We start from the raw sequence: 27,995 nt of genomic DNA on the forward strand, positions 1-27,995 counted from the left end.
TTTCTATATCCTTATGGTATTTTTCTTTCATTGTACAGATGGCCAACTAGTATTTGTTATAAAAATGCATGAAGCTCAGTTGGTAAAAGAGCACAAGCTAGAGAGGGTGAGCATTTGTATTATGAATGACGCCTTGTGTTTTGGTCAAGGGGACGAGGAAGTTGAGCCAGGTTTCTCAGTCCAATCTGAGGACATATGGTGGCTTGTAGCATTTTAGACCCCAAAAGGAGTGCCACGAGACATTGAAGTGGGTTTTGGAGAGAACCGACATCCCATCGATTATTCAAAGACAAGAGGTAGGGAAAACATTGACAGGGGATGGGTAGGGAATGTTTCACGTTGAATAGCATCTAGCTGGTGATTTGAAGACCCTCAAGTTCTTGTCTGGTTGTGATACAAGTGCAGATGCAAAATGGACATGCTTGTATTGCACCCACTCTCAAAAGTTGCAAAAGGGAAGCCTACAGTGGAAAAATAGCATCCTTTCTTGCAACCAAAGTGCAACCCCTGATCATCACAAAAAGGATCCTAAGTGGGACCCCATTTTGTCGATTCCATTAGAGAGGATACATGTGTGTACTTTGCATGTTGAACTGTGTATACTTTACAAATTACGCTATCTCCATCTAGTTTATGCTTGGAATTTGAGGCCACAACAAGTCTTTGCACAATGCATTGCAAAAGATGAATAACTACTCTCACTAATAGGACTTCACAGAGGCAATGTGAAGCTTAAGCCAGACAAGAAATAGTTAAGAAAGACAAAAAATATTGCTGCTAAAGTGTCCATGGGTGGACTTGTCCAATCACAATGCTGATAAAGAAAAACATACATTCAAGGCTCAAAGCACCCTAGGTTGGGAGTAGTGAAAAGCTTTGTGTGATTGAACTACGAATCAAGCTTCACATCCACGAATTGCTACTTTGAGAGCAAAATTGTGAAAAAGCTTGATGCATTTATAAATTTTCTTAAACAGGGTCAAACGGATGAGCTTTATTATGAGAGATTTAGGACAACATCGGAAGAATTCATATCATTGATGTTAGAAACATGGGGGGAGTCACATATTACACATTACATGGTAATCCTCCTTAGGTTGAAATTTTATGCATTAACCTTGAGTCAGTTTATGTTTCTAATATGATGTTCTTCTTTAGAGCATATTCTTTATGCACATGCACCGTAGTTTGTGGAGCAATGGGGGGCTTTATCCATTTGGAATATTCAAGGCCTAGAGAAATCGCACTACAGAGCAAAGATAGCCTACTTCAAGAATACAAGGCATGGGGGTGACCTATTGCGTGAAGCAATGCAGTACACAAAATGTTTGACTGGTTTTATAGATGTCTAGAGGCCAGGACTCTCAAGCGTGACAAGATAGAGGTCTCAAGTCTCACAAAAGCGATTCAACATGTCAAGAGGACAAGGAGATGTGATGCTTGGAAGTCCTCCACAGGGAGTCAAGGGGTTGCGCTTTAGTTAAAACATAGAGTCATACGAGGGAGATGTTGGATCCTAAGAGAACCCCACATGTAAAATGTTTGATGATTAAAGTTAACACTATTTCGAGTCAATTGCAGATTCCAAAATTCACAAATTTGTTTGAAAATTGTAGAGTTGCATGTGCATGTGTGACATGGTAGGACTGAAGGCACTTCAAGAGATACACAAGTTTCAGACACTGTGGACAATCTTATTCCCCGTGCGTCCTTCTAGCGTGTTGTGCGTGAAATAGCAAAACAATACAAGGATGATATGTGTTTCACTTCAAGTGCTATGGGAGCAATTTAGGAGGCGACGGAGCATATGGGTATTTTGAAAGACACAAACTTATGCATGATCCACGCCAAAAGAGTAACAGTGATGGACAAGGACCTTGCACTCACCAAGCACATATGCTCCAAGATCCCTCCCTTAGGCCATAGATGTTATTTAGGTTCACTTGGTGTTAATCGAAGTCATTTTGTAAATCTATGTCCTTCCAGTCCAATGAGTAAAAGATATTTCCCTTTCAGTCCAATGAGCAAAAGACATTTATATGTTCTATAACTATTCCAATGTTATTATACATGTTATGTGATGCTTTCCATCACTTTATGCAAGTTTAGTGTGAATTTGAGTAATCAAATGAAGTTTTTTCAATGTGGCACAGAAGGGAAAAGTGCTTAGCATTGTATAGGGAGCCAAGAATTGCCAAAACCCGCCATGACATGTATGAACCTGTTTGACCAAGCTTGGCACGGAAGGGAAAAGTGCTCAGCATCACACTAGGAGCTGTGTGTGTGTGTGTGTGTGTGTGTGTGTCTAGCTACCAACAACTCTCCCCTCTCCTCTGCGGCCCTCTTTCTTTGCGTATTAGAGCCAATCGATGGATACCCTTAATTGATCATTAGGTGAATTGATGGGCAAATATTAGAGCCAATCTATTATCTCTCGATGTTTGCGTCCCTCTCTCGCAGCAGTAGCCTTGCCTTTAAGGAAATCTCAGTTGGATGGGTTAGCGAAATTTTATTTTCAAAATTAGAATCACTTTGCAAAATTAGAATCAATTTGCAATTGATTCCAATTGAAAATGATTAGAGGTTTGGGAAGGAGCATAGCACAACATGATTTGTACATTCTTAGGAAAACTAACGAGATGGACCCTTGGAGGGCCAAAAATGTTTATACACAAGATAAAAAATACCCATGAAGCACCACTAATGTCTCAATACAACTCCTACACATGTTTTTTGTTGTTGTTGCATTGTATATGTTGCATTGTATATGTTGCATTGTATTGGAATTGGAAGTGCCAACAACACCCCCATATGAATTGACCAAGATAGAATCCTGAGCTGTCCCTGTGACGACTGGAACTCAACACCGGCAGATACTCACCCACATGTTTTAACCGCTTGGTCTAAATGCTATTGGCAACTCCTACACATGTTTATATATCAAAGCATGGCCACATGGAAGCCTCAAAAGCTCCAAAATTTGAGTGTGCCTCCTCCAAAGATCCGAAATCAGATGTTTTGGATGAGGCCACATGCTCCTGCAATGTTGTTGCAAATTGGGCACACTAGGAGAGCTGGGCAGAGACTAGAGACCGAGCCTTGGAGTCCACGCACTTCTCCTATAGCTGCTTGAGCTGAGAATGGGGAGGGGTTTTGGGCACCTCCATTCCATATCCATACCTCCATTTTGCACTTGGGTGGAGTTCTAGGCAAGAATCGAATGCTCGAACCTCCGATTTCAGCTATGGATTCCAGTGCTAGAAAGAAACTTTTTTCCGAGGGAGTCAAATTAAGGACAATCTCCAAGTCATGCGGGTTGTTTAGTCTGAAAACATACACATTTGCAGAGCAAAATGTTAGGGGGGTTTTTTCAAATTTAACCGGTTGCAAAAGACTGAGCTGGATCCATTCAATTGCACAAATACTTAGCTGGATCCATACAATTGCTCCTATTTCCGTCCATGGCGCTCTTATGGAGACAAGGTGTTTCTGTGCCTGAGAGTTCATTCAGATGATGGAATCGGAGATCTGCGAGGGTTGTGCAGCCGATTCCGTCTCTTTTGATCCCATCGCCGGCATCTTTGCTTGTGAATCCTGTGGCCTTGTTCGCCAGGAAACTCGTTTCCAAACCCCTGAGTTCAATTCCAACGGCGAGCTTCTTGGCAACTACGTCTCCGGCCGCGGCACAGGTACCTCCTCCCTTAGCTCCTTTGGCCGCCCTGGTTGGTCTGTCTCTCACGGATTAGGATACCAAACCAATCGAAAGAGGAAATATAGCACTAGCAAGTTAGATGATTTGGCATCGCTTCTCCGCCTCCCCAAGGACAAAGCCGAGGATGTTCGGCACCTGCTTAAGGTTGTCACACAAGACCAATGGGGCACTGGTCGCTGGATGGATATCTTGGTAGCTTCTTGCATTTATATTGTAGCTAGACAAAACCACTTGCCGCTTTCTGCCGCAGAGATTGGGGAAGCTGTGGATTGTGATGTCAAGGAGCTTTTTCGCATGTACTACCAAGTGCTTCATGTTACGGACATCCAAACTCCGGAGATTGATCCGGTTGTACACTTTGATAGAATCTTGTCGAATTTTCCTGCTTTTATGAAATTGGAGAAAGATGTGATTCGGAAGCTATCGAAACAGGGTCATCTCCTTCTCCATTGTGGCATGGAGTAGTTTTTATCTACCGGTCGCCATCCTCTTGCTGTGGTGGCTGCGGTGGTGGTGATCGTGGCCAGAGCCAGTCAGGTTCATGTTGAGATTAATGAGGTTTCCAGAGAGCTGCATGTTGATCCGAAAACTGCCAGAGTACGCTTGAAGGAATTCCAGGAGTCATTGGTTGGTGTGGGGCAAAGCCTGCCTTGGGGAAATGACATCACTTTGAGGACAGCAAACAGGCATTTGCCGTTTCTTCTACAGTACTTAGAGACCAAAATGAAGATAAAGTCTCATAAAAATGCCTCGTCAAAAGTAAACATATCTATGGAGGCAGGGAAAGAGCTTTCTCCAAATTTATCACATGAGAGTGCAGCTGTCAGTCACCTTGATAAATCGTTATGCACTAAATACAGAAAGCGTATTAAGAGCAGCTTACATAGTCATCCTTATGTGATGGTAGAGGATACAGATTCTTCTTCCGCAAAGGAGGTGACCAGGTGTCTTAAAAAGAAAAAGCTGGATGCCGGTGCATGTGAGCAGAATGGATCTCCTTCTACACAAGAGGAAGGAGTAGCATATCCCTGCGCTCCAACTGTAAATTGTGATGAGCATTCTGAGGTGCCACAACTCGTTGGGCCTTCAGCCCATTCGCCAGACCTCGTCTCACCTTCATTTTGCCGTTTCGCCTCCACCTCCAAGGTTCCTCCAAAGCTCTAAAATGCCGCCACAATTTGCTTTGGACTTCAATTCAGTTTAGTTTTGCTCGGTTTAGTCCATCTTGATTCAGTTCAGTTTTAGTCGCTTCAGTTCCTGGAGGTTAGGACCAGCATTGGGGTAGGCAGATTTATGCACACCACATGGAGCCTATCAAGATAAAGTTGTTTGCTCCCTCAACCTTGGCTAGTAGGATATCTTTCTCAATTGTTGCAGCTTTTGCCCCGACCTTTAGCGCGAAGACATATCACCAAATAAAGACCATTGCAAATCCACATGAGCATATCTATTATCTAGAGCTTGAAGTTTGAGAGCTCAAGCTTTGGCTTGTAGCTCTAGAAAGGAGAGTTCATGATAATATCATGAACTCTCCTTTCTAGAGCTACAAGCCAAAGCTTGAGCTCTCAAACTTCAAGCTCTACAAGATACTAAGGTACAGAATGAGCCAAGCTGCAATAGAAACAATGGAAAAAATATGCTCCCAAAAGAGGATAGCAGCAGCCTCTCTCTCAGCGACTCCCCTCAAGGCCGCTACAGCTCCTGCAAGGGACGTGTGTTTCAATCAGTGAAGGACATCTTTGCGTCCACTTGATAGAATCTGAAGTGATAGAGAGCACAAAAGAACTCCAGGCATTACAAAAAGAAACATTTTTACAAGGAGAAAGATGACTACTTGGCAACAACAACCTGCAAGGATGGAAGATGGCATTGAATGCTGCAAAAGTAGAATAAAACGGAACAATGGATTATTTGCTGGAAGAAATCCCAGTTTATCAGCCAACAGCACAACACCAATGCCTGTAGAAGGTACAATGAACAATCGAGTGATTGTGATTGCAACTGTAGTGCTAAGGCCAAGCTTGGAACTTCCTGGACCTGAAAAAAGTTAAAATTACAGACTTGAAGCCTTTAAATTTGAATGTTTCAGCCATTTTGAGCCCCATCTTGAAATGCAAGTTGCTGAAGTGTCAAAGAATTTATCAATCCACTTACCTTCTGCCAGATTCCCTCCAAGCGCTAGCATTATACAAGGTATCATAGCCCCTCTGCAAAAAGGTCAGACAAGGACATGCTCACCAACCTTTGGCAAAGTTTTACCACGTAAAATCGTAAATAGTGCAACATATATGCAACAGTGTGCAGCCTGAGAGATTACCCCAGGAGGCTGAGAGTATTTGAAAAAAAGTACAGTGGTGCATCATCAGTCAGAAAGAAGTTCTTCAAGAATGGTATGCCACCAACAATGAGTGCAAGAATCTGAACAAAAAGGACAAATTGACTAAAGCATCACTGAAATTGCAATCTGAACATAGAAATATACGTGTTATACTTAAATGGCATCCCACATCAATGTACAAATCAAGAGATGAAGCGTAAGATCTGAGAGTATATGTCCTGAAGCTAAAACTCTTATATAAGCAGACAAGAAAATAAGCGAAGAGGCATAGAGTTTTCCCTGCTTCATTGCTTTGTGATGCCATCTCCTCTTCTTTTTTTATTTTGTGTCTGAAACAAAGGTCTTTAATGATGACACATTTATTGGCATTCATCAAAATGCAAATAGTTTTTTAAAAATATTCAGTCCACCCCCAAGGCATTTTGAGTGAACACACATAGTTATAATATTAAGCCTCATTGTCCCAGTCCACAATGTTGGAGGCACCATGATCCATAATGTAGTTTGTTTCATGAAAAGCGTAGCATAATGAGTAAGTTAAATCAGGCCTGAACCGTGTGTTCTTACCTGGTTCATCCATATACCTTTATAATCTTATCAAGACAGAATCTGAGGGGCATAATTGGAAATGTGTGTTCTCATATGTTAGAGTGAGCTGTGTACCTGTACACTGATTGACCTGGCTCACATTGGATGGTAAACATTAACTGGTTTACTGACCTTAAAATTTTGAAAGAAGATTAGTAATCCATGTTATTGTTAGTTAGAGAACAACAAGAACTTGATTGATTGAATGGCATTTCCTTAGCATACAGTGTAATAAAAGAAATGTAAAAACAGACCATAACCTGCATCTTTGGTTTGTGTATTGGTATCGTGTTGCTATAGTAAAATATGAAGCTACCAGCAAGTGTAGTTGGGGAAGTTTTTGGTGTGGGTACACTTGTACTCAGATTTGCAGTCAGTATTTCGATCAGACCTGTCTCTTTAACACAGCTATGGGACATTGACCGAAGGAGATGAGTTGGGCGGCTCCAATTATTCCCTTGTGGTCTTGTGCTTAACAATATTTGGGTTGGCAAAGAACTGTGGGATATTCTTTCAGGGGATGAAGTGAGGCCTCTTGCTCCAGTTTTTGCCAGCCGGTCAGGTCTCATCTATAAGTGCATCTCCCCGTCTGATAGAGGACCAAAAGGAGATTGGAGCTAAGGAATGGCCAAGCTTTGTCTCTGATTGCATTGCTAGTCGAAAGATGTATCATGAAAAATATCAAATCATGCAATCATGCCAAGGATGCATGGGACATATTGGCTAATATGTATCATGTCAAGAATGAGGCACAGGTCATTGCCTTGACCAATCAACTGAAGGGGCTTAAGATGCATGATGGAAAGTCCCTCAGGGAGAATGTGACAAGGATTTTGTATTTGCTACCATTGAGATCTCTCTTAGGAGGGGGAGTTGAGATCTCTCTCCGCGTGTTACACATGATGCCTCTTTTGCTGTCAATGATACTTGGTATTTAGACAGTGGTGCTTCTAAGCACACGACTCCTCGCAAGGAGTGGTTTGATAGCATCAAACCTGTTTATGGTAGATATGCTATTGTCTTCTAAGGACATCACAAGAGTGGAAAATGTTCCCGAGCTGAAATAGTTTTAGAAAGGGTAGCGAGATTTGAAGTGTATAGCTTCTTGGATGGGTTCAATGGGTACAAGGACCAGCCAGCAGCAGCAAAAGGCCACCAGAGGGGGCCTATTTATAGGCCAGACCAGCCAGGTCTGGTCAGCCCAGGTTCAGCCCCAATAAGGGCCCTGACCAGGTCGGTTTTTACAGACTGGACCGACTGGACAAGTCGGCCAGTTCTAGGGGCTGACTGCCCTCCTATATAAACCCCCTCCCTCCCCACACTTTTCCCATCACCTGCACTTACAGCCTTGCACACAGGCAAGCGTGCAGAGGGAGAGGAGTGGCTCAGCAGTTGACAGCATCCTTTGGCTTTTTGTACATGCTCACCCGTTGAGCTTTTGTCTGCCCATGATTGTGGAAGAATATATCTGAGTTTTGACTATCTCTTTCTCCATCTCTCTGAGTGTTGTATGAGCTAGATCGGGAGTGAGGTGTGAGTGATTCTATCCTCTAATTCCAACATGGTATCAGAGCTAGGTTCACAGCTCTAGATCGGAGTACCTCAGCAAGTAGGCGACTCCAATTGACACTCAGGTTTGCTGCGTGGTCAAGTTTTCCGCTGTAAATTCAGTTTACTGTTCTTTATTACAGCAAGGATGGAGGACAAAGATTCTACTGTTGCCTCTTCAGCCCCTTCTCTTCCTTCCTCCTCCTCCAGATTGCTCTCATTCACCAGCCCGAACTTCGGAGAGTCAGGGAAGCTAGACGGGTCAAACTACCTGATCTGGAAGATGAAAATCCGGAGCCATCTAGTGGCCCGGAAGTTGTGGAAGCTAGCAGGGGTGGAGGCAAAACCGGAAGACTTGCTGGACAGCAAGGGAAAGATTGTCATTCCAGTGGATGGTGAAGAGCTCGAGAATTGGGAAGAGAGAGATGCCCACGCCCTAGCATTAATCATTGGGACCACGGCGGTCTCTGTTCTTCCGCACATCCAGATAGCTGAGACGTCTGTAGACACGTGGGCTATCTTGAAGGATTTGTATGAAACCGAAAATACATCTCGAATTCTGATGCTCCAACATCAACTGTATAATCTAGACATGACTGAGGTAGACAATGTTCATGACCATCTGACAAAAGTCAAGGTGGTAAGGAACCAGCTCATGGCAGTTGGTCAGAAGGTAGATTCAAGTCAACTAGCATTGTTGATTTTACACAAGCTACCTCGAAGTTTTAAGACTTTCGTGACTACTGTCACTGCAAGACAGAGGACCAAGCCTCTCACCTTCGAGGAGCTTGGGTCTTTACTATTATAGGAAGAGGCTCGGGAAAAATTGTTTACTCAATCGGACGAGAAGGCTCTCGTGGCAAGGGACAAGCCCAGCAAGGGTAAGTTCAAAGACTCCAAGAACAAACACAAGACCGAGGATGCAGAGAAAAAGAGGCAGATGAAGTGCTTCTACTGTGAGAAGCTTGGTCATTCTGCTAAAGAGTGCCGCAAGAAGAAGGCGGACCTCAAGAAGGAGTCGTCCTAGTCTGAGGAGGAGCCAAAGACCAAATCGTTGGCAAACGTCACGACTGGCACTCTCTTCATCATCACTGAGTATCGCTCCACTTATGCAGTCAGTGAAGGAGAGGAAGGTTGGTATGTGGACAGTGGAGCTTCAAAGCACATGTCCAACAAGGAGTGGTTCAAAACCATGGAAGGTACGCATCCCGATTCCAAGGTCACTGTTGGGAGTAACCGGTCATGCCTTGTGAAGGGTTTCGGTCGTATTCCATTCATCGCGACTGCAGGAAACAAGGAGTTGACTTCCGATGTACTATATATGTACCGAATTTGTGCAAGAACCTATTGTCTGTCTGTCAGATGGACAAGCACAATATGTCGGTCTTACTCGACAACGGCAAGGTCAATGTCACATCCAAGGCAAACGGACAGGTGGTGGCTCAAGGTGTCGAGGAGCATGGGCTATATCGGCTGAATGCTCTATTGGTGCACGGGGACCATGGCGGCTCAACGCTCTATTGGTGCACGGGGACCATGGCAGATCCAGATTATGGCATGAGCGGTTCGGTCATGCGAACTATGGCACTCTCTCCAAGATGCAGAAGACAAAGATGGTGGATGGACTTCCATCGATTGCAGGCAATGATCGTGTCTGTAGGGCTTCTGTGAAAGGTAAGCAACACAGGGACAAGTTCCCACAGGAAGCCTCATCACGGACCAAGAAGCCACTCGAGTTGGTTGACGCCGACATCTGCGGCCCAATGTCGACCAATTCATTCGTAGGTTCGCGGTATTCTCTCTTATTAGTGGATGATTTCAGTCGCATGATGTGGGTATTCTGCCTGGCCAAGAAATCTCAAGCTTTTGAGAAATTCAAAGATTGGAAGGCCTAGGTAGAGGAGCGTGGGGAGGTAATCAAAGCCTTCCGCACCGACAGAGGGGGAGAGTTCACTTCTACTGAGTTCAATGGATTCTGCAAGAAGCAGGGAATTAAGAGACAACTCACTACAGCTCGCACATCTCTGCAAAATGGAGTTTCTGAGAGGAAGCATAGGACCGTCACAGAGACAGGGTTGACCATGTTGCGAGGGAGGAGTCTCTCGAAAGCCTACTGGGGTGAAGCCGTGAACACTGCCATTCACATCTTCAATAGAACCAAGACCAAGGCTGTTGATGACAAGACTCCATATAAACCTTATTATGGTAAGAAGCCCATCATATCTCATTTAAGGGCTTTCGGTTCTAAAGCATTTGTGCATGTACATAAAGTGCCATTCCAGAACCAGCTCCCAAGTCAACTCCATCAAAAGCACCTCCACCTGAGAAGAAGCTACCTCAATGGTATTTGAAGACGTCAGCAGACTCACGGGTCACGGACATTCTTGAGAGCAATTTCGGAGCGCGGTGGTCTCAACGAAACATGAAGACTCCCTCCGTGAACTACGCTTTGGTAGCTTAGCTTGCGGAGCCCCGTTCCTTCCAAGAGGCGAAGGATATTCCAGAATGGCAAGAAGCCATGCAAGCAGAGATGGATGCCATTTTGAAGAATGACACCTGGGATTTAGTGCCCAAACCAACCAAGCGGAAGGTCATCGGGACTAAATGGGTGTACAAGCTTAAGTTCAAGTCAAATGGGAGCTTGGACAGGTACAAAGCAAGATTGGTAGTGAAAGGCTATGCACAGTCAGAAGGACTCGACTTCGACGAGACCTTCACCCCCACAACTCCATGAACTACACTTTGGTAGCTCAGCTTGTGGAGCCCTGTTCCTTCCAGGAGGCGAAGGATATTTCAGAATGGCAGGAAGCCATGCAGGCAGAGATGGATGCCATTTTGAAAAACGACACCTGGGATTTAGTGCCCAAACCAACCAAGCGGAAGGTCATTGGGACTAAATGGGTGTACAAGCTTAAGTTCAAGTCAGATGGGAGCGTGGACAAGTACAAAGCAAGATTGGTGGTGAAAGGCTATGCACAGTCAGAAGGACTTGACTTCGACGAGACCTTCGCCCCCACAGCTTGGCTACTCATCACAATTGGCCTATTTTTCAAATGGACGTTCTGCATTTTTGAATGGTAACCTGGAGAAGGAGGAGGTATATGTGGCACAGCCACCAGGATTTCAGATTCTAGGATCCCCATCAAAAGTTTGCAAACTGAAGGCGGCCTTATATGGGCTGAAACAGGGCCCTAGAGCTTGGTACCAGCGGATAGATGTTTTCTTTCAGAAGATCGGGTTTCAACAGAGTCCATCAGAGGCAAATCTTTATCTCGACACAGAGGGGGATTTGCGGCTGGTATTGATTTTATATGTGGATGACCTCATCATGATTTACTGGGGATCATTCAAAGAAGATTACTCAGGTCAAGAGACATCTTATGGAGGAGTTCGAGATGACTGACTTAGGCATACTTTACTACTTTCTTGGGATTGAGGTGAAGCAAGGAAAGAGAAGTATCTTTATTTCACAAGAGAAATATTACTCAAACGCTTTGAGATGGAAAATTGCAAAGCAACAGTGACTCCCATGGAAACTGGTATGAAGCTGAGTGTGCATGATCCATCTCAGCCGGTTGATTCATCACTATATCGACGCTTGGTGGGGAGTTTGCTTTACCTCACCAATACCCAATCAAATATTTCCTATGCAGTTGGATTGCTCTGTCAATTCTCCGCCACACCCAAGAAGGCTCATTGGGGATGCAAGTATGAGGGTGCTAAGGTACTTGAAGTGTTACGCTCTAGCCGAGGTAGCATGACCTCGGAAGAATCAGTCGACATTTCCCTTAAAGGATCTATCTTTGTAATATATTTGTTTGCGCTTCATGTCAATGATTGGGAGGGAATTAATGTCAAGGTCCTAGGTGAGGGCTGATAGCACCGGACTAGGTAGATCTAAGGCCAAGGGCCTAATGCAAAGATTGTGCCTAGGGGCAAAGGATTTAATGCATCCCAAGAGAGGGGTGAAATGTTGCATTAGGAAGGCCCTATATGGATGACATGTGGCATCTAGATCTATCTAGGGAGATGGGGCTTGTTGAGGCTAGTGAGAGAAGAGAAGGATTTTCACGTATGTTGGTGATCGAAATTTCTCTGTCTGCTCGTCAGCTTCAACAGGATTTGGCTGGGAGGTGGTGCTGCTCCCGTGATCTGTAGTAGGAATAGATAGTTGTAGATAGTCTTTACATTTGGTATCAGAGCCCAAGGCTAGAAATTAGGAAGGGGCAGACGAGCAAACGAGAGAGACGAGCGGGATTGTCGAAGGACCTGAGCGCCAAATCGAGGGAGAGTCCATGCGACGGGCAGATTGTGTTGATGCTGCGACGTGACGACAGACAACTGGCCTACGCATCGATCGGCGCTGGCCTACGTAAGCTTGTCGCAGAGTGCAGGAAAGGAAGGGATCGACGAAATTGTTGATGATCATCCTGGAAGACCCTTCGACGTTGACAGTCCGTGACCGACCTCAGATCAACGGAGATTCCATGCGGGGCGTTCGACGAATATTGAAGTGATCTATGACGGACGGAGGCTTGTTGACGGAGGCTTCTGAGTCGTTGTTGGAGCGTGGGGATCCCGTAAGTCAGTGTTTAATATTTGGGATCATCACCACCCGTGCATTTCGTCTAACATATTGCAGGCTTGGAACGCAGAGGTGACGCAGAGCAGTCTGGCTAGCTCGTGATCTGCTTCCTTGGCACACGAACGCTCAGAGATCTCCAACGCCACGCAGCCTGCTCGTAAGCCGTGACTGGGGCGACGATCCAACAACACTTTGGGACGCAGATTTGGCGCAGGAGCGCAGGGCCTTGAACAGGGTAGGCAAGTATAAAAGGCCGCGCAAACACAGATCAGTGTCGAGGGAGATCCAAGGCTATGACTGCGGACTGTTGGCGGGATTTGCATGGAACCAAGAAGTGGTGAAATCGTTGATGACCAGGGAGCTTTCTTTGACCTCCATTAGTTTCGTGTTGTTTTTTTTTTTCCTTCTCGATTTAGTCGGGTGATGCTCTACTTTCATAGACAGGATCTCGTGAATGATCAGCCTGCATGAGGCTTTAATGTTGTAGCAGGGACAGATTATGCCTGTGCATGTTGTAGCAGGGACAGATTATGCCTGTGCATATGCCTGTGTGCTTCAGTCAGAGTCAGTTTGTAGGAATTTCCCTAAGTATACGGAAAAGCGCGGTCTGAGATGTATGCCTGTGTTAAATGCCTGATCAGTGTGTGTGGGATTGCAAGAATTCCCTAGTATAGGGAATTGTGTCAGACTGTTAGTACACTGAATTGTGTCAGCTTGTAAATACAGCTTTCTAGTGGTGTTAAAAAAAAAAAAAACCCAATCAAAACAAAACAAAACAAAGCAAAGCACCCATTGAACTAAATGGAAGCAGAAGAAGGGGCTTCCAGGAGGGACCCTGGTGAATCAGGAGTCCGGCCGACCTAGCAGGTGTCGCGCCCAGTAGCTCACACTTTATCTGGCAGGATTGCATTGCTGGCGGATGCCTTGCAATAGTTGTTAGCGCAGCAATTACAGGCCAATGCAGGGCAATCCGAACTTAGGAGAGCGATACATAGTATGTTTGCCAGACCTTCTCGAGAGGAGAAGGGAAAGGCTCCAATGGAACCGGAGTCTAGTGTCCATACGGTTGAGCCTAGGAAGGCTAGAGTGCCAAACATTGCCAATTACAGACCGGAAAAGTATTCTGGTCGGATGAACAACCGTAGCTCCGATGTCATTGAGACTTGGTTACACAAATGGGACGAGGCGTTCGCCATTTGTGAAATCAGCAATGACATGAAGAAGATCCGCGAGGCCACCCACATGTTTAGTGAGGCAGCGGATCGGTGGTGGATTAAACAGCAAAAAGATGGTATAGCATCCACTACCTGGGAGGGGTTTAAAAGAGAGTTCAGGAAACACTTCTTACCTCCTGACGAAGCATCCCGAGCTTGGGATCAATATAGGAACCTTCGTCAGAGAAATTTATCAGTGGCAGAATACACTGATAAGTTTCGAGAGAGTGTAATGAAGGTTGACGAACCCCTGCCTCAATCAATCCAAGTGAAAGATTTCATATTTGGCAGAATACACTGATAAGTTTCGAGAGAGTGTAATGAAGGTTGACGAACCCCTGCCTCAATCAATCCAAGTGAAAGATTTCATATTTGGATTGAATGATCGAATAAAAATGGAAGTTCGGGCTAAGTACGCGAACACGCTAGATGATGCAATAGCTATAGTCTTGAACTATGAGCATGCCAAGGGCAGCAAGCCAAGTGGGTTTGCACAGGTCGGAACCCAGTATGGGTATCCGAAGAAATCTGGGTTTAAGAAGAAGTGGACTAGTAGAGGGAGTGGTTCTCAAGCGAGTGGTCAAGCCAAGCAGGCGAAACCGACTGAAACTCCTAAACCAAGTACCACCATTGGAGTGAAGAGAAAAGTACCCCAATGGCAGCTCGGGCTTGGTCTAAGTCTCCCTTAAACCCAGAACAAAGGGAAAAAGCGAGGAGAGAAGGCTTATGTTTTGGTTGCCTTCAGCCTCATCAGTGGAAAGATTGTCCACGTAACAAAGATCGTCGGATGGCTGAGATGGTGATCTCAGAGTGCGACGTGGAGATGGAGGGAAGTCCCAGAGCGGAAGAGATGCAGATTCAGCTAGCGGGATCTTCTCAGAGGTTAGTACCTTGTTTGTTATGTGTGTCTGTTGCTAAGCTAGTGACGAGTGCACCTGATAACATCCTATCTAAGCCCGCAGCAACGGGGTATACAGCCTTTAATGATACGGAGTTAATTAAAATGAAAGGACAAGTGGCCAATCATGATGTCATTGTGTTGTTTGACTCGACGTCAACTCACAATGTGATTAACTCCAAGCTCGTGAAGAGGCTGAAATTAAAGACAAGCCCATTTGACTATGCGTATACAGTCAGGATGGCAGATGGAAGTTCAACTGAAGTATGGGACCAAAGGGTTACCCAGTTGGAGCTTCGGATTCAGGACTATGCTGAGAAGCTTGATTTTGAAATGACCAAGCTTGCTCATGCGGATATAGCCCTGGGTATGGCGTGGCATTCTAGGAAGAATCCAGCCATTGATTTGAAAAAAGCACATATATCAGTTCAAGATGAATGATGTGCTTTATGTCTTGCGAGGTGAAAAAGATATACCTCAAGGACCGTTGGTTTCCGTGATGGAAATCCGAAAAGCTCAAGTAGAGTTTTTATTCCTTTGTACAGCAGCATTGGTAGAGCCGGTCGATGATTCTTCGGCTAGCACTGATGTTACGCAAAGTGGTGAGATGGCCAAGCTAGCTAATCTTATAATAGAGGAGTTCTCTGAATGTTTTAGGGATGAACTACCTTATGGGTTACCTCTAGAGCGGAATGTTCAACATAAAATTGAGCTGATTCCGGGGGCATAACCTATAAATAGACCTCCCTATAGAATGAGTTTTATTAAAGAGGCGGAGGTGCGTAGACAACTGGAAGAATACCTGAAGTTGGGACAGATTCAACCAAGTTTCTCACCTTTTGCTTCGCCAGTGATATTAAAGAAGAAAAAGGATGATACGTTTCGCCTCTGGATAGATTACAGAGCATTGAATAATATCACTGTTAAGCACAGATATCCAATGGCTCGGATTGATGATTTGCTAGATGCATTACATAGAGCCGTGATTTTCAGTAAGATAGATCTTAAGTGTGGCTACCATCAAATCCGGATTAGATCCGGATTAGAGCCGAGAATGTGCATAAAACCGCTTTCAGAAGCAGGTTTGGTCATTATGAGTTTTTGGTAATGCCCTTCGGACTTACCAATGCTCTAGCGACCTTCGTCATGCTTATGAACGATTTACTACGTCCGTATATCAGAAAGTTCGTAGTACATTTTATTGACGATATCCTGATATTCAGTAAAAGTATTACTGAGCATCGTGAACATTTAAGAGTAGTGTTCAGTACTTTGAGGAAAGCCAGTCTTTATGTAAATAAAAAGAAAACTATACTGTGTATGGTTAGGCTTGAATATTTAGGATTCATAATTACTCCACAGGGGGTAGAAATGGATCCGAAGAAAGTGACTGCGATACTGACTTGGCCAATCCCTCAGAGTTTGACCGCGTTGCGATCATTTTTGGGATTTGTCCAGTTTTATAGAAGGCATATCAAAGGATATTCCGGAATAGTATCGCCATTGACTGATCTGACCTCAGATAAAGTACCTTTTATTTGGGGACAGAATCAACAAGAAAGTTTTAACACCATAAAATAAGCTGTGGTCACAGGACCGGTGTTAAAAATAGTTGATCCCCATAAACCGTTGTTCCTAGAAACCGATGCAAGTGGCATTGCGGTAGGAGCAGTTCTCCTTCAAGAGGGAAGGCGAGTAGCCTTTGAAAGCAAGAAGCTTTCTCCCTCTCAAAGGAATTGACCAACGCATGAATTAGAGTTGTATGCGGTTATCCATGCTTTGAAAACATGGAGGCATTATTTATATGGTTCAGAGTTTTATGTGGATGTAGATCATGATACTCTGAAACATTTTAGTAAACAGCCTGACTTGAGGGGCCGCCAAGCTAGGTGGGCAGAGCTCATGCAGGAGTTTAATTTAACGATTCAGTACCGAAGAGGAAAAGACAATAAGGTTGCTGATGCGTTGTCTCGCATTATGCACAACCTGAGTTTCACGGTATTAGAGAGTGTTCTAATGACCGAGATTGGAGAAACTCAAAAAGTGGACGAGTTCCAGAGCTTATGGCCTAAGGCTCATGTGTTAAAATCCCGGGAAAATGAAAAGGATGACCTGGCATCCAGAAAAGCCCAAACTTATGCAAGATATACCATAAGGGATGGTATGCTAGAAAGAAATGGCAAGGTTGTAGTACCTAGTCAGAATGATCTCAGGCAGAGAGTCATTCGACAGTGCCATGATAGCCCGTGTGCGGGACATCCAAGAGTCGAGAAGACATATGATCTCGTAAAGTGAGATTTCTTTTGGCCAAAGATGAAAAAGCATATTCATGAATATGTGACACGGTGTTTTTCATGTCAGGTAAGCAAGGCCGAGCGGGTGAAGCCACCCGGACTTTTACAGCCCTTGGAAATACCACTAAGTGGGAGAGCATTTCCATGGACTTTATTGTAGGGTTGCCTACGACACAAGGAGGGTATGATTCTATCCTTGTGGTGGTTGATCGTCTAACCAAGATGGCTCACTTCAATCTGACTAGAGAGTCTGTTAGTGCCCCGCAAGTGGTGGATTTGTTTATTAAACATATATTTCATATGCATGGATTGCCTAGATCCATAGTGTCAGACAGAGATGTTAGATTTACCAGTCATTTTTGGACAGCGGTATTTGAGACACTAAGGACTGAGTTGGGAATGAGTAGTGGGGATCATCCTGAGACGGATGGTCAGACGGAGAGAGTCAACCAAACTTTAGAGGATATGCTGAGAGCATATGTGTCATTGAGGTAACATACGTGGGACAAGTGGTTGCCATTGTTGGAGTTTGCCTACAATGATAGAAAACATTCCTCTACTGGGTTTAGTCCGTTTGAGCTGAACTATGGTTATAGACCAACAAATCCAACTATAGTTGGGATACCTCAGAAAGTGCCTAGTGCCGCGAACTTTGTAGTTCAGATGCGGGAGATGCTAGCACTTGCGAGAGCTAATATCCGCCAGGCTATGGATAGAGCCAAGGTGTATGCGGATGAAAACTGGTCTATAAGAGTATTTAAGGAAGGAGAAAAAGTTTTTCTCAGAGTTCCTTTGCACTCGAAGTCGTTGACTTCAGGAGAGTGTGCTAAGTTATCACCTCGATATTGTGGGCCGTGGTTAATTCTAAAGAAAATAGGCAAGGTAGCCTATAAATTAGAATTGCCACAAGGATGTAAGGTACACCCGGTTTTTCATGTTTCGCGCTTAAAGAAATTTTTACATACAGGTGACTCACTAATCGAAGGTGTGGTTTTGTTTCAAGAGATAGAGGATATTGCGAGGCGCAAACCAACAAGAATCCTGGACCGAGGAACAATGCAAATACGAAATCGAAAGATACCCACGGTGTTGGTTGCATGGCATGGTCAGCCTCTATCCGAAGCTACCTGGGAATCCATATACCAGTTGCGGAGAGTGTTCCCAGATTTTATCATCGAGGATGCGTCAAGGAATGTTACACTCTAGCCGAGGTAGCATGACCTTGGAAGAATCAGTCGACATTTTCCTTAAAGGATCTATCTTTGTAATATATTTGTTTGCGCTTCATGTAAATGATCGGGAGGGAATTAATGTCAAGGTCCTAGGTGAGGGCTGATAGCACCGGACTAGGTAGATCTAAGGCCAAGGGCCTAATGCAAAGATTGTGCCTAGGGGCAAAGGATTTAATGCATCCCAAGAGAGGGGTGAAATGTTGCATTAGAAAGGCCCTATATGGATGACATGTGGCATCTAGATCTATCTAGGGAGATGGGGCTTGTTGAGGCTAGTGAGAGAAGAGAAGGATTTTCACGTATGTTGTTGGTGATCGAAATTTCTCTGTCTGCTCGTCAGCTTCAGCAGGATTTGGCTGGGAGGATATTCATGGTGCTGCTCCTGTGATCTGCAGTAGGAATAGATAGTTGTAGATAGTCTTTACATGAAGGGTACCTGCACCTACGGCATCACTTATACTAGAGGCATTGAGTTGGGAGGTTTCTGTGATAGTGATTGGGCAGGTGACATTCATACCCGGAGATCGCGACCTCTAGATATTGTTTCTTACTCTCATCAGGAGTTGTGTCATGGTTGAGTAAGAAACAACTTACTGTCGCCCTTTCATCTACAGAGACGGAGTATAGGGCTGCCTGTACAGCGGCATGTGAAGCATTGTGGCTCAGGTGGATCTTGGAGGACATGAATGTGGCCCAAGAAGATGCGACTGTGGTTATGTGCGACAACTAGAGTTGCATAGCAATGGCCAACAACCCCGTGTTTCACGCATGGACGAAGCACATCAAGGTCCACTACGACTTTGTTCGAGAACTTATCGACGAAGAAGTCATAGAGTGGATATACTGCCCGACCAACGACAACATCTCTGATGTCTTCACGAAGGCGCTTCCCAGGGAGCAGATGGAACACCTCATTCAACGCATGGGGATCGGCCCACAGTTGTGTCATTGAGAGGGGGTGTTAGAAAAGTCACTTCCCACTTGTGAGCCCCCGTTTTGAGGGGACAAGGGGGCATGAGACTGTAGGGGGAAAGGGGTTAAGGCTACCGAGCTGCATGGAGGACTGCGCCAGCATGGTACGGAGGCACGTGGAGCAATACCAGGACCAGCCAGCAGCAGCAAAAGGCCACCAGAGGGGGCCTATTTATAGGCCAGACCAGCCAGGGATGTCTTCACGGAGGCGCTTCCTGGGATCGGCCCACAGTTGTGTCATTGAGAGGGGGTGTTAGAAAAGTCACTTCCCCACCTGTGAGCCCCCGTTTTGAGGGGACAAGGGGGCATGAGACTGTAGGGGGAAAGGGGCCAAGGCTACCTAGCTGCATGGAGGACTGTGCCAGCATGGTACGGAGGCATGTGGAGCAATACCAGGACCAGCCAGCAGCAGCAAAAGGCCACCAGAGGGGGCCTCTTTATAGGCCAGACCAGCCAGGTCTGGTCGGCTCAGGTTCAGCCCCAATAAGGGCCCTGACCAGGTCGGTTTTTACAGACTGGACCGACTGGAAAAGTCGGCGAGTTCTAGGGGCTGACTGCCCTCCTATATAAACCCCCTCCCTCCCCACACTTTTCCCATCACCTGCACTTACAGCCTTGCACGCAGGCAAGCGCGCAGAGGGAGAGAAGTGGCTCAGCACTTGACAGCATCCTTTGGCAGTTTGTACATGCTCACCCGTTGAGCTTTTGTCTGCCCACGATTGTGGAAGAATATATCTGAGTTTTGACTATCTCTTTCTCCATCTCTCTAAGTGTTCTATGAGCTAGATCTGGAGTGAGGTGTGAGTGATTCTATCCTCTATTTCCAACAGATTTGAGATCTCTCTCCACATGTTACACATGATGCCTCTTTTGCTGTCAATGATGCTTGGTATTTAGACGAGGGTCAGGTCTTCTTTGATCTCCCAATAGACGCTCTCCTGTTAGCACCCCAAGCATAGTTACAAGTCAATGCCGTTCCCCTTCTGAAAAGAGGGGAATGCCATTCCATGAACGAAGGGAAACCTGGAACGCATTCCATGTTCCTAGAACGCAGACCAAGTATGAAATGCCGGAAGGACACATTCTCCCGTTCCCAGAAAACGTTCCCCATTTCCCGGAACACGCTTTTGTGCGGGCTGTAGCATTTCAGCATCTGGCACGTCGAGCGACTAAGAAAACTTCCTGAACCTGCACATTCCAGCCCATTCTCTGCTCTCAGTCCTCAATCCACTCTCTACTACCCTCACTGCACTCTCTCCTCCCCTCTCAGCCCTCACTCCACTCTCTACTACCCTCTCAGCCTCTACAGCTCAGCCCACCCTCAGCCCCTTTCTCTCAGCCCTCACCTCTAGCCTGTCCACTCTCAACCCTCAACCCTACTTCTTACTCTATTACACAATTCTCTCACGAGAGTTGATCTAATTCCACCACATATATACTTGCATTTTGTCTAGTTCTTGATATACTCTCTAAATGTTTTTTGCTTGTTATCTCACCTCCTCTACTCATACATTACTTTGTCTCTTCTTCTTCTCTTTCTCTTTTTCTTCCCATATGCTAGTTCATGCTTTTAGCTCTGCTACGCATACAATTGTATTAGCTTAGGTAACAAGTGATTGGTAAAAGAGCTTGGATTGATATTTCTTTTGGGTGATGCAGCACAAAAAGCTGTCATAGTGAGTCAAAATACAAAGCAGCTAGTTGTAGAGTGCTTGAGTATCGTGGGAGATTCAACAGGACGTACTACTTCAAGAATAAAGGTCTTCACTAGCACAAACATCCATTTGTGGAAGCTGAGCATGTAGATGCATCTCATGGAGTGCTCGTCATGGTGTATAGCCCCAATGGAGAGAAACGACCATCCATTGGCATGGAGAAGACAACACAGAAGAACGAGAGAGCAATGGGATTACAAAATGTAGACTCAAAGGCTACATCCACCACATAGAGTTTTTAAAAACAATAGCTATAGTATGGATTGATCTTGATGTTCTTTTCAAAAGTAAAGCAAAGTTATAAGATGAGACCCAAGCAAGAGCTATATGGGTTACGTATGAATGTTGACAAGGATCTGGGAACATATGTCACCAAGATGAAATCTATTCTAGACAATTGAAAAAAGTCGGAATAAGAATAGCTGAAGATGATGCATGCGCTATCCTACTATCTAGTATGTCTAACAAATTGCAGATACTGGGTCTGGAAATTAGTTCTTGTTGATGGAATTAATGTCATTGTATTCTATTGATGAATACATTCTCCTGTCGATGGGGAAATGGATCAAAGCTATGTGAACACCCCTATTTGCTTTGAGAGAAGATTGAAGGGTATTTGGTCAAACTTGTGTGGTGGTGTGGTAAATTGTGAGCGAAATCGTAGCGAGGTGTGATGTAACCCATGACTAAGAGTGTGGAATAATTGATTAGCTAATACATGATGTAATAGAAGAAAAGGTACAACCAAGTGGCAGATGAACCTTGGGCAAGAGAAGACTATGTAAGGCCTGGCATGATGACTGAAGGGCAACCTTTTTTTGTGCATCGAGCTTGCTCTACTACCCTATCCTCTCAAGAGGGTCTATGTCAGTCCACGCCTATCTTTCTACTTCTTGATATGCTCCTCTACTTAGTTTCTTGCTTATCTTAGCTCCTCTACTCATACGTTAGTTTTCTTCTTCTTCTTCTTCTTCTTCTTCTTCTTTTTCTTCCCATATGGTAGTTCGTATTGTTTCTATGATTTTAGCAATTCATAATTTGCTATGCCTATAATTGCACTGGCTTAGCGACTCCAAGGAATGTAAGGCCTGGATATGCAAAAGAAAGGTGGAAGCTAGGGGAGCAACCAAGTTAGGAGAATGCTCAACATTCTTGGCTTCATTGCACAAGGTAGTACACAAGTCACCAAGCAAAGATTTTATTCGAAAAAGATATTTAAAATTTTTTATGGACAGCATGACATCACTAGCTCTCAATGTAATTGTGATTCTTGTTGTGCAATAAAGCATATGACAATGACTACCCTATTGCAGAGTCTACATTCTAAAAAATTGTCAAGGGATGTGTAGCACAGAGACTTACAAGCTTTGTAAGCGAGGGCAAATCTTGAAATTTTTAAGAAAAGAACTCCATGCGAGCACACGGGCATACATCATATACACACATTTCAATTAAGGTCAAAGAATATGAGCATAAAGTGACGTGCATGCTTTACTTTCTAAATAAGCAAACCACAACCATCTTCACCATATTCGAAAAACTTAGAGAGAACCCTAAAATGTAACATAGCTCATGGATACACAAGCCAATAACAAACAAATAATCGAGACTTTGAAGCTCACCGAGGCAACCACTGGTGGCTGAAGGATATCTTTAAGCCTTTGGAATAGTTGAAAGATCTGAAATCAATAAAAGGTCCAAATCAGACATCATGACTTTGTGCAAAGCATATGCAGCCATATCAGTAATGGACATTGTCCAAAAGACGACAAAATATTATGTGAAAAAATACCCATTGCAATCAAGGACCTTTCATGTAGACATGTATTGAACCCCCAGACCGACATCTCAGTGAATGATGGTGATCAGGCAATGAACAACTAACTGGCTGAGGTGCGAAGGACCAATTTGGGCGAAGAGCAAGAAGAAGCGGGAGGTGACTTTTATCCACAAATCAACGCCATCTTCACTTTCTCAAATCCATGGTCAAGGCTGCAACCATCAGGAGATTAGGAGGGGGCCAAAAGCGTTTTTGGCGATTGCATTTTAGTTGATTCCATAATCAGTGAATGCAAGCGATTGCATCCTAGCAGACACTATAAGAGTCAATAGTCAAAAGTTTTAGGGCTGTTTTTCAAATGAAGTAACATCCCCTATCCTTTTGATGGGTAGGTCGAAGGACTGTAAAAGCGGTTGAGTAGTATTCACCACACAGTGTCAGAATGTCATGTATACAAGGTCCTAGAGTCCTAGGAGTTAAGACCATCTTGTTGCTAGAGCAACTCATGTGTGTAGAGCATAGCCACTTGACGGCTGATTTGGCTAAGTAACAGAAGAAGCTTATTTCCAATTTATTGTATATACACTTCTCAATGCTTTTAATTTTTTCAAAGTTGACTGCACCCCCTTGCCCCTATGATTCTTTCACACATTGCATTCATTCACACTTGTACGCTACGAGCCAAACCATTACTTGGCCATCTAGAGACAACAATCTCCCTGCGAAGCTTCACTCAGGGAGAAGCACGATGGGATGAACTAAAGCACTAATACACAACACCATGATTCACGCATCAACATTTGGCAATCTTGCTATGAAATGAAGTGGTTTGCACTGGAGAAGCCAGTGATGGGAATGGTGCAAATCGAATCGCACTGAATGACGGAAACAACAGATGCAAGGACACCATGTTGGCAAAGATACCAATGAGTGGATAGCCAGACCCAAAATCGAACTAGACAGTGACTGACAAAGAGACCCAGATTAAAGGAAGCAAAAAGGTCGAGCAATTTTTCGAAGATGACACCAGACAAAGGGAGGAAGATTGGGACGGCCAAGAGAGGCAAGGACCCTATCTCTAGTGGATATAAGACCAGATAGAGAAGCCCCAATCCCATCTGCGAAATTCTCTACGAACGTGGGCGATATTGCATGTCAATACGAACGAAGAATCCCTAATGTACTTTCCTACCATGTTCATGGATAAAGCCATCAAATAGTTTGATCAATACTCGGATGAGCACTTCACCACATGGGATGAGTCAAACATTGCCTTTCTAAAAAGGTGGCCGGTTGAATCCTTGTACAACTTGTGGCACAAATGAAAATGCTAACCAATCAATTGGACAATACACAAGAAGAGGGTACTATTCTGAAGAGTGAATATTGAAGAAGATGACGAAGATGAGTTGGTAGAAAAGGACCAAGTATGGTGCCACAAGTGTAAGGTGATGAGTAAGTATTGCGACATTTGCAATCGCTCAGGCCACACGATCAAAGTGTGCTGTTTTTTTTTTTGAATTACAGTGAAAAGAAACTTGTATTAATGCTTTGAAATAACCAAACATACAAATCATCCAGCTCACTGCATAGGGAATCTCCGGAACAAGGGCTAGCAACCGAGGTGGCGGACTACACATCCAACGAATACCACTTGCAGTGAGGGAGCCCCGCAACCATCCCCTTAGTCAAGTCACTGCATCCGCTGAGTGCTAGCCACAATCCTCAAAGCTGCTAACCAAATCCTCTGTGCTATTGGGCCCCAACCTCACTCTGGACCAACATCCGGCTGCTGCCATATCTCTATGACCGCCTCCTATACCTCCTATGCAGGGCATAAAAATGTGGATCCCTTGGGAAAGCCCATGACAGGTACAAACCAATAGTCTGAAGTGCCAAGGCTCACTACTACTGGGTTAAACACGTTTTATTACGTGTTTTACTTTATTGCAGCTCAAAGAAATGCCTTTTTGCATTGCCCTGTGCCTAAAGAGCTGAAAGTTTTGCACCACTCATGGAGGCATAAGCCTTTTGTGCTGTAGAATTTAGCTCTTACTATAGATGCCACACCTTTCTTCTAAACACATCTTAAGGCTCATGAACTTTCAAGAAAGATGTAAATGCAGATCTGTCGACGAAGTCATGGCACCTACTCTTTTGACAGGTAGGTTGCGAAGGATTGTAAATGAAGTGGGTAGTACCCACCACGTAGTATCAGAATGTCATATATATAATAAGGCCCTAGAGTCCTAGCAGTTAGGGTCGTCTTGTTGCCAGAGCAAAGCTTGTGCATAGAGTGCGGCCATATTGTTGGTTCTATCTTGAAATCCGATTTGGCTAAGTAATAGAAGAATCTTATTTCCAGTTCACTGTGTCCATTCTTCTCATTGCTTTCAATTCGTTTCTAAGTTGAGCGCTCCCCCTTGCCCCCTACGCTTCTTTCACACATTGCATTCCTTCCTACTCCTACACTGCGAGGCAAACCATCTTCTGGGCATCTGGAAATGGAGATCTGTCCCACATACCCAGAGGAAAAGAGAAGGGCGAAGCATGGGGGGGCGAACCAAAGCAGCAGTGCACAACATCGTGATTCATGCATCAATAACATGTAGCTAGAGATGCACGCATAAATATCATGATTCCCAGACAACTGCTCAAAGGTATGTAACATTTCAGCTTTTAGTGCAAACCTGGGATCTAAAGGCGCATACCATATACTCTCAATACCAGGAAATACAAGGGAAAAACCTTAAGCTGATGAAACATACCGCTGGAACATGCACAAAATTGGAGGTCGTGGTTCTAGGGCATAATGGCCAAGATGATGTGCAATGGAGATAAGCATGGTAAGCAAAAAAAAAAACTCTGTACATTCAGAAATGTCTAACAATAGAACATCAAGGCTAAGATGAAGACTGATCAACAAACTTTTTGTGACCTCAGAACTGTTATAGAAGATCAAGTGGTTCACTCGAACATCACAACAAAACTCAATCACATATGTAGACTCTCGACTTCATGAAAGTCCACTCATAAAGCTTAGGACATTGTGTTTATCATACTAGGTAACATGCCCTCGACTTTTTGGTCCTATGGACAACACTTTGCATTCCACAAAATCTCCAGTTTGTGCACCATTTTCAAAATTTTCAAATGTTGAACGCAGTAATTGTACTAAAGATACAACCTTTAGTATTTGCCTCATGGCATACGGACTCTGCAAAGGGCTGGTTTGCTAGCCTTCATCCAGTTCTCGACAGGACAATTCCTCTTGCCTTTCATACACAGGTGTGACCTGTGCATGAGTTTCCACTGGGAAAACTCAGTGCATCCATGATATGTGGCATGTACAAGCTCAGGAAGGATCTACTGTCACTTCGTTAGCCAAACAACACATGCTTGTGGAGTTCCAAAATGAGAAGTGCAAGACAACACATAGGGCTCTATAGACTCATTGCAAAGCCTTCTTTTCAGCAATGCTATTTTAATTACAGCTACTGCATTATGTGTTCCAGGTTTGGTCGTGCATACCAACTACCAGCACCCTGTCAACAAACCCCCACCTGTGCCTGCGTTAAACATTCGTTTTTTCTCCAAATTTGACAATAATGCAATTCATCTTCAAAAATTTCCCAGGGTACAAAGCAGACCCCAAACAGCAGTTTCTGTGAACTTCAGAACATAATATTTCATCTGTAAAAATATCGAAAGGCAAAGATGACTGCCCTGGAAGACCACAATGGAATGGAAGACGTAGACCTTTGTTTTCAGCCTTGATGACCCTCGGGGCCTACAACTGCTGTCATCGTCACTTCCTTCGGCATTCAAGAGTGGAACAGCAGCACAGGCGTGGCTCTCTGTATCAAAGGTTGCATTGCCACAATCCAAATGTTCAGAAGGAGAGAACATGTTAAAAACAAAAGTATAAACGATCAGTGCTCCCACCTGCAAAACCGGAAAGAATATGAATTCAGATTCTCTAAGTATATTATAAGTCGCTAGTAAACATAGATCGTGCCAACTTACCCATTGTCCGAAGGATATGTATGCCACCCCTAGTTCGCTGCAAGTGTCGGAATCTCCAAACACGCTGCTTTCATTTCCGCACACTGCATCTATGAGGACAAGTGGGAGGTTCCCAATATTCCCTGCCAACTAAGCAGAATGTCAAGCTAGTGCTAAGGTGAGGAAATCTAACCAATATTACAACCACAAGAGCTTGATCTAGAGATACTTCGCCACTCAAGATATATAACAAACATCCAATAGTGTCCGGACTCCGAACTTAAGGGGCACTCATATCAAAAGCATTTGAGTTCACCTATGCCAATCATGACAATCGTGAACTTCACGAATTCTTTGGGTGGTCTGACAATGAGCACCACAATGCAACCTATGCCGCACCCGATCACAGCTGCTAGCACCACGTTTACGGGGATGAACCACCTGCAGAAGGTCAACATAAGTCATGCTCCTCCACGCGTACATTTTTTTGAAGCCAGCGTAAAACACGCTTGTACGTGGCGTATGTGGACAAATTAACGCAAAGCTTCTGATAGTGCAAGATCTCAGGAGAAGTGGGAAGGTAAGAGGGAAAGATACCATTGAAGCATCTTTTGGAATGTGATCGCCGTCCCCAACTCAGTAAATATCAGGCAAGGCAAGAACAATGCAAACACAAGCTGCACAGCATCGCAACCATCCAATTTAAGAGGCGCTTGCTAATTCAAGAAACCGAAACAAAATCCAAGGATCGCCAAACCAGGAGAAGCACGAGACGCGAGACGTACAATGATTGAGCAAATGCGACGTCTCTTTACCTTGCTAAGCAACTTAATGCCACTCGCTGAAAGGATATTGATACGGGGAGTGGCCAGAAGAAATCCCAGTCCGCACATCAGTAGGACCTTGGCAATGGAAAGCAGGGCAAACTTCAGTGATATTAGAAACGAACTAGTTTCGGAGGTCATGATTCCGAAATAGTTCGCCAAGTGCATTGGAGAGGAGCGAAAGTTTGATGGGGCTGGCTCCTATTGAAGCATGCAGGGTCTATTTCTGTTGTTCCTCGTTGGCTCTTTCCTCCTCTCCTGCCTTCCTGCGTGCTCACTTTGTTGACCAA

At 44.4% G+C, this 27,995-nt stretch overlaps 1 protein-coding gene and 1 pseudogene across 1 annotated transcript; one reads left to right on the top strand and one right to left on the bottom strand.

Annotated features, from left to right (window-relative positions):
* Positions 1–3,099: 3,099 nt before the first annotated feature.
* Positions 3,100–4,950, top strand: LOC147884275 (plant-specific TFIIB-related protein PTF2-like; annotated as a pseudogene).
* Positions 4,951–5,291: 341 nt separating this feature from the next.
* LOC147884276 (protein PIN-LIKES 6-like) lies at positions 5,292–27,995 on the bottom strand. Its single transcript, XM_087398989.1, has 10 exons — positions 27,697–27,995; positions 27,479–27,558; positions 27,198–27,322; positions 26,903–27,024; positions 26,636–26,821; positions 22,719–22,775; positions 6,030–6,130; positions 5,867–5,919; positions 5,561–5,749; positions 5,292–5,413 (listed from the first exon to the last, which is right to left on the bottom strand). The coding sequence occupies exons 1-10, from the start codon at positions 27,871–27,873 to the stop codon at positions 5,292–5,294; spliced, it is 1,212 nt and encodes a 403-aa protein (XP_087255115.1). The 5' UTR covers positions 27,874–27,995.

Source organism: Dipteris shenzhenensis, chromosome 27 (assembly GCF_047967505.1).
Source record: "Dipteris shenzhenensis isolate YYH24624 ecotype China chromosome 27, Dip_SZ_1.0, whole genome shotgun sequence".
Classification (NCBI taxonomy): Eukaryota; Viridiplantae; Streptophyta; class Polypodiopsida; order Gleicheniales; family Dipteridaceae; genus Dipteris; species Dipteris shenzhenensis.

Bases quoted from the DNA above. Each gene is read 5' to 3' on its own strand.
- LOC147884276 (XM_087398989.1), bottom strand. From the start codon at position 27,873: ATGCACTTGGCGAACTATTTCGGAATCATGACCTCCGAAACTAGTTCG. The intron at 27,323-27,478 runs GTATCTTTCCCT...GACCTTCTGCAG, and splicing joins TTCCAAAAGATGCTTCAATG to GTGGTTCATCCCCGTAAACG. The intron at 6,131-22,718 runs GTGAGCTTCAAA...CTTTTTGTTCAG, and splicing joins AGCCACCAGTGGTTGCCTCG to ATTCTTGCACTCATTGTTGG.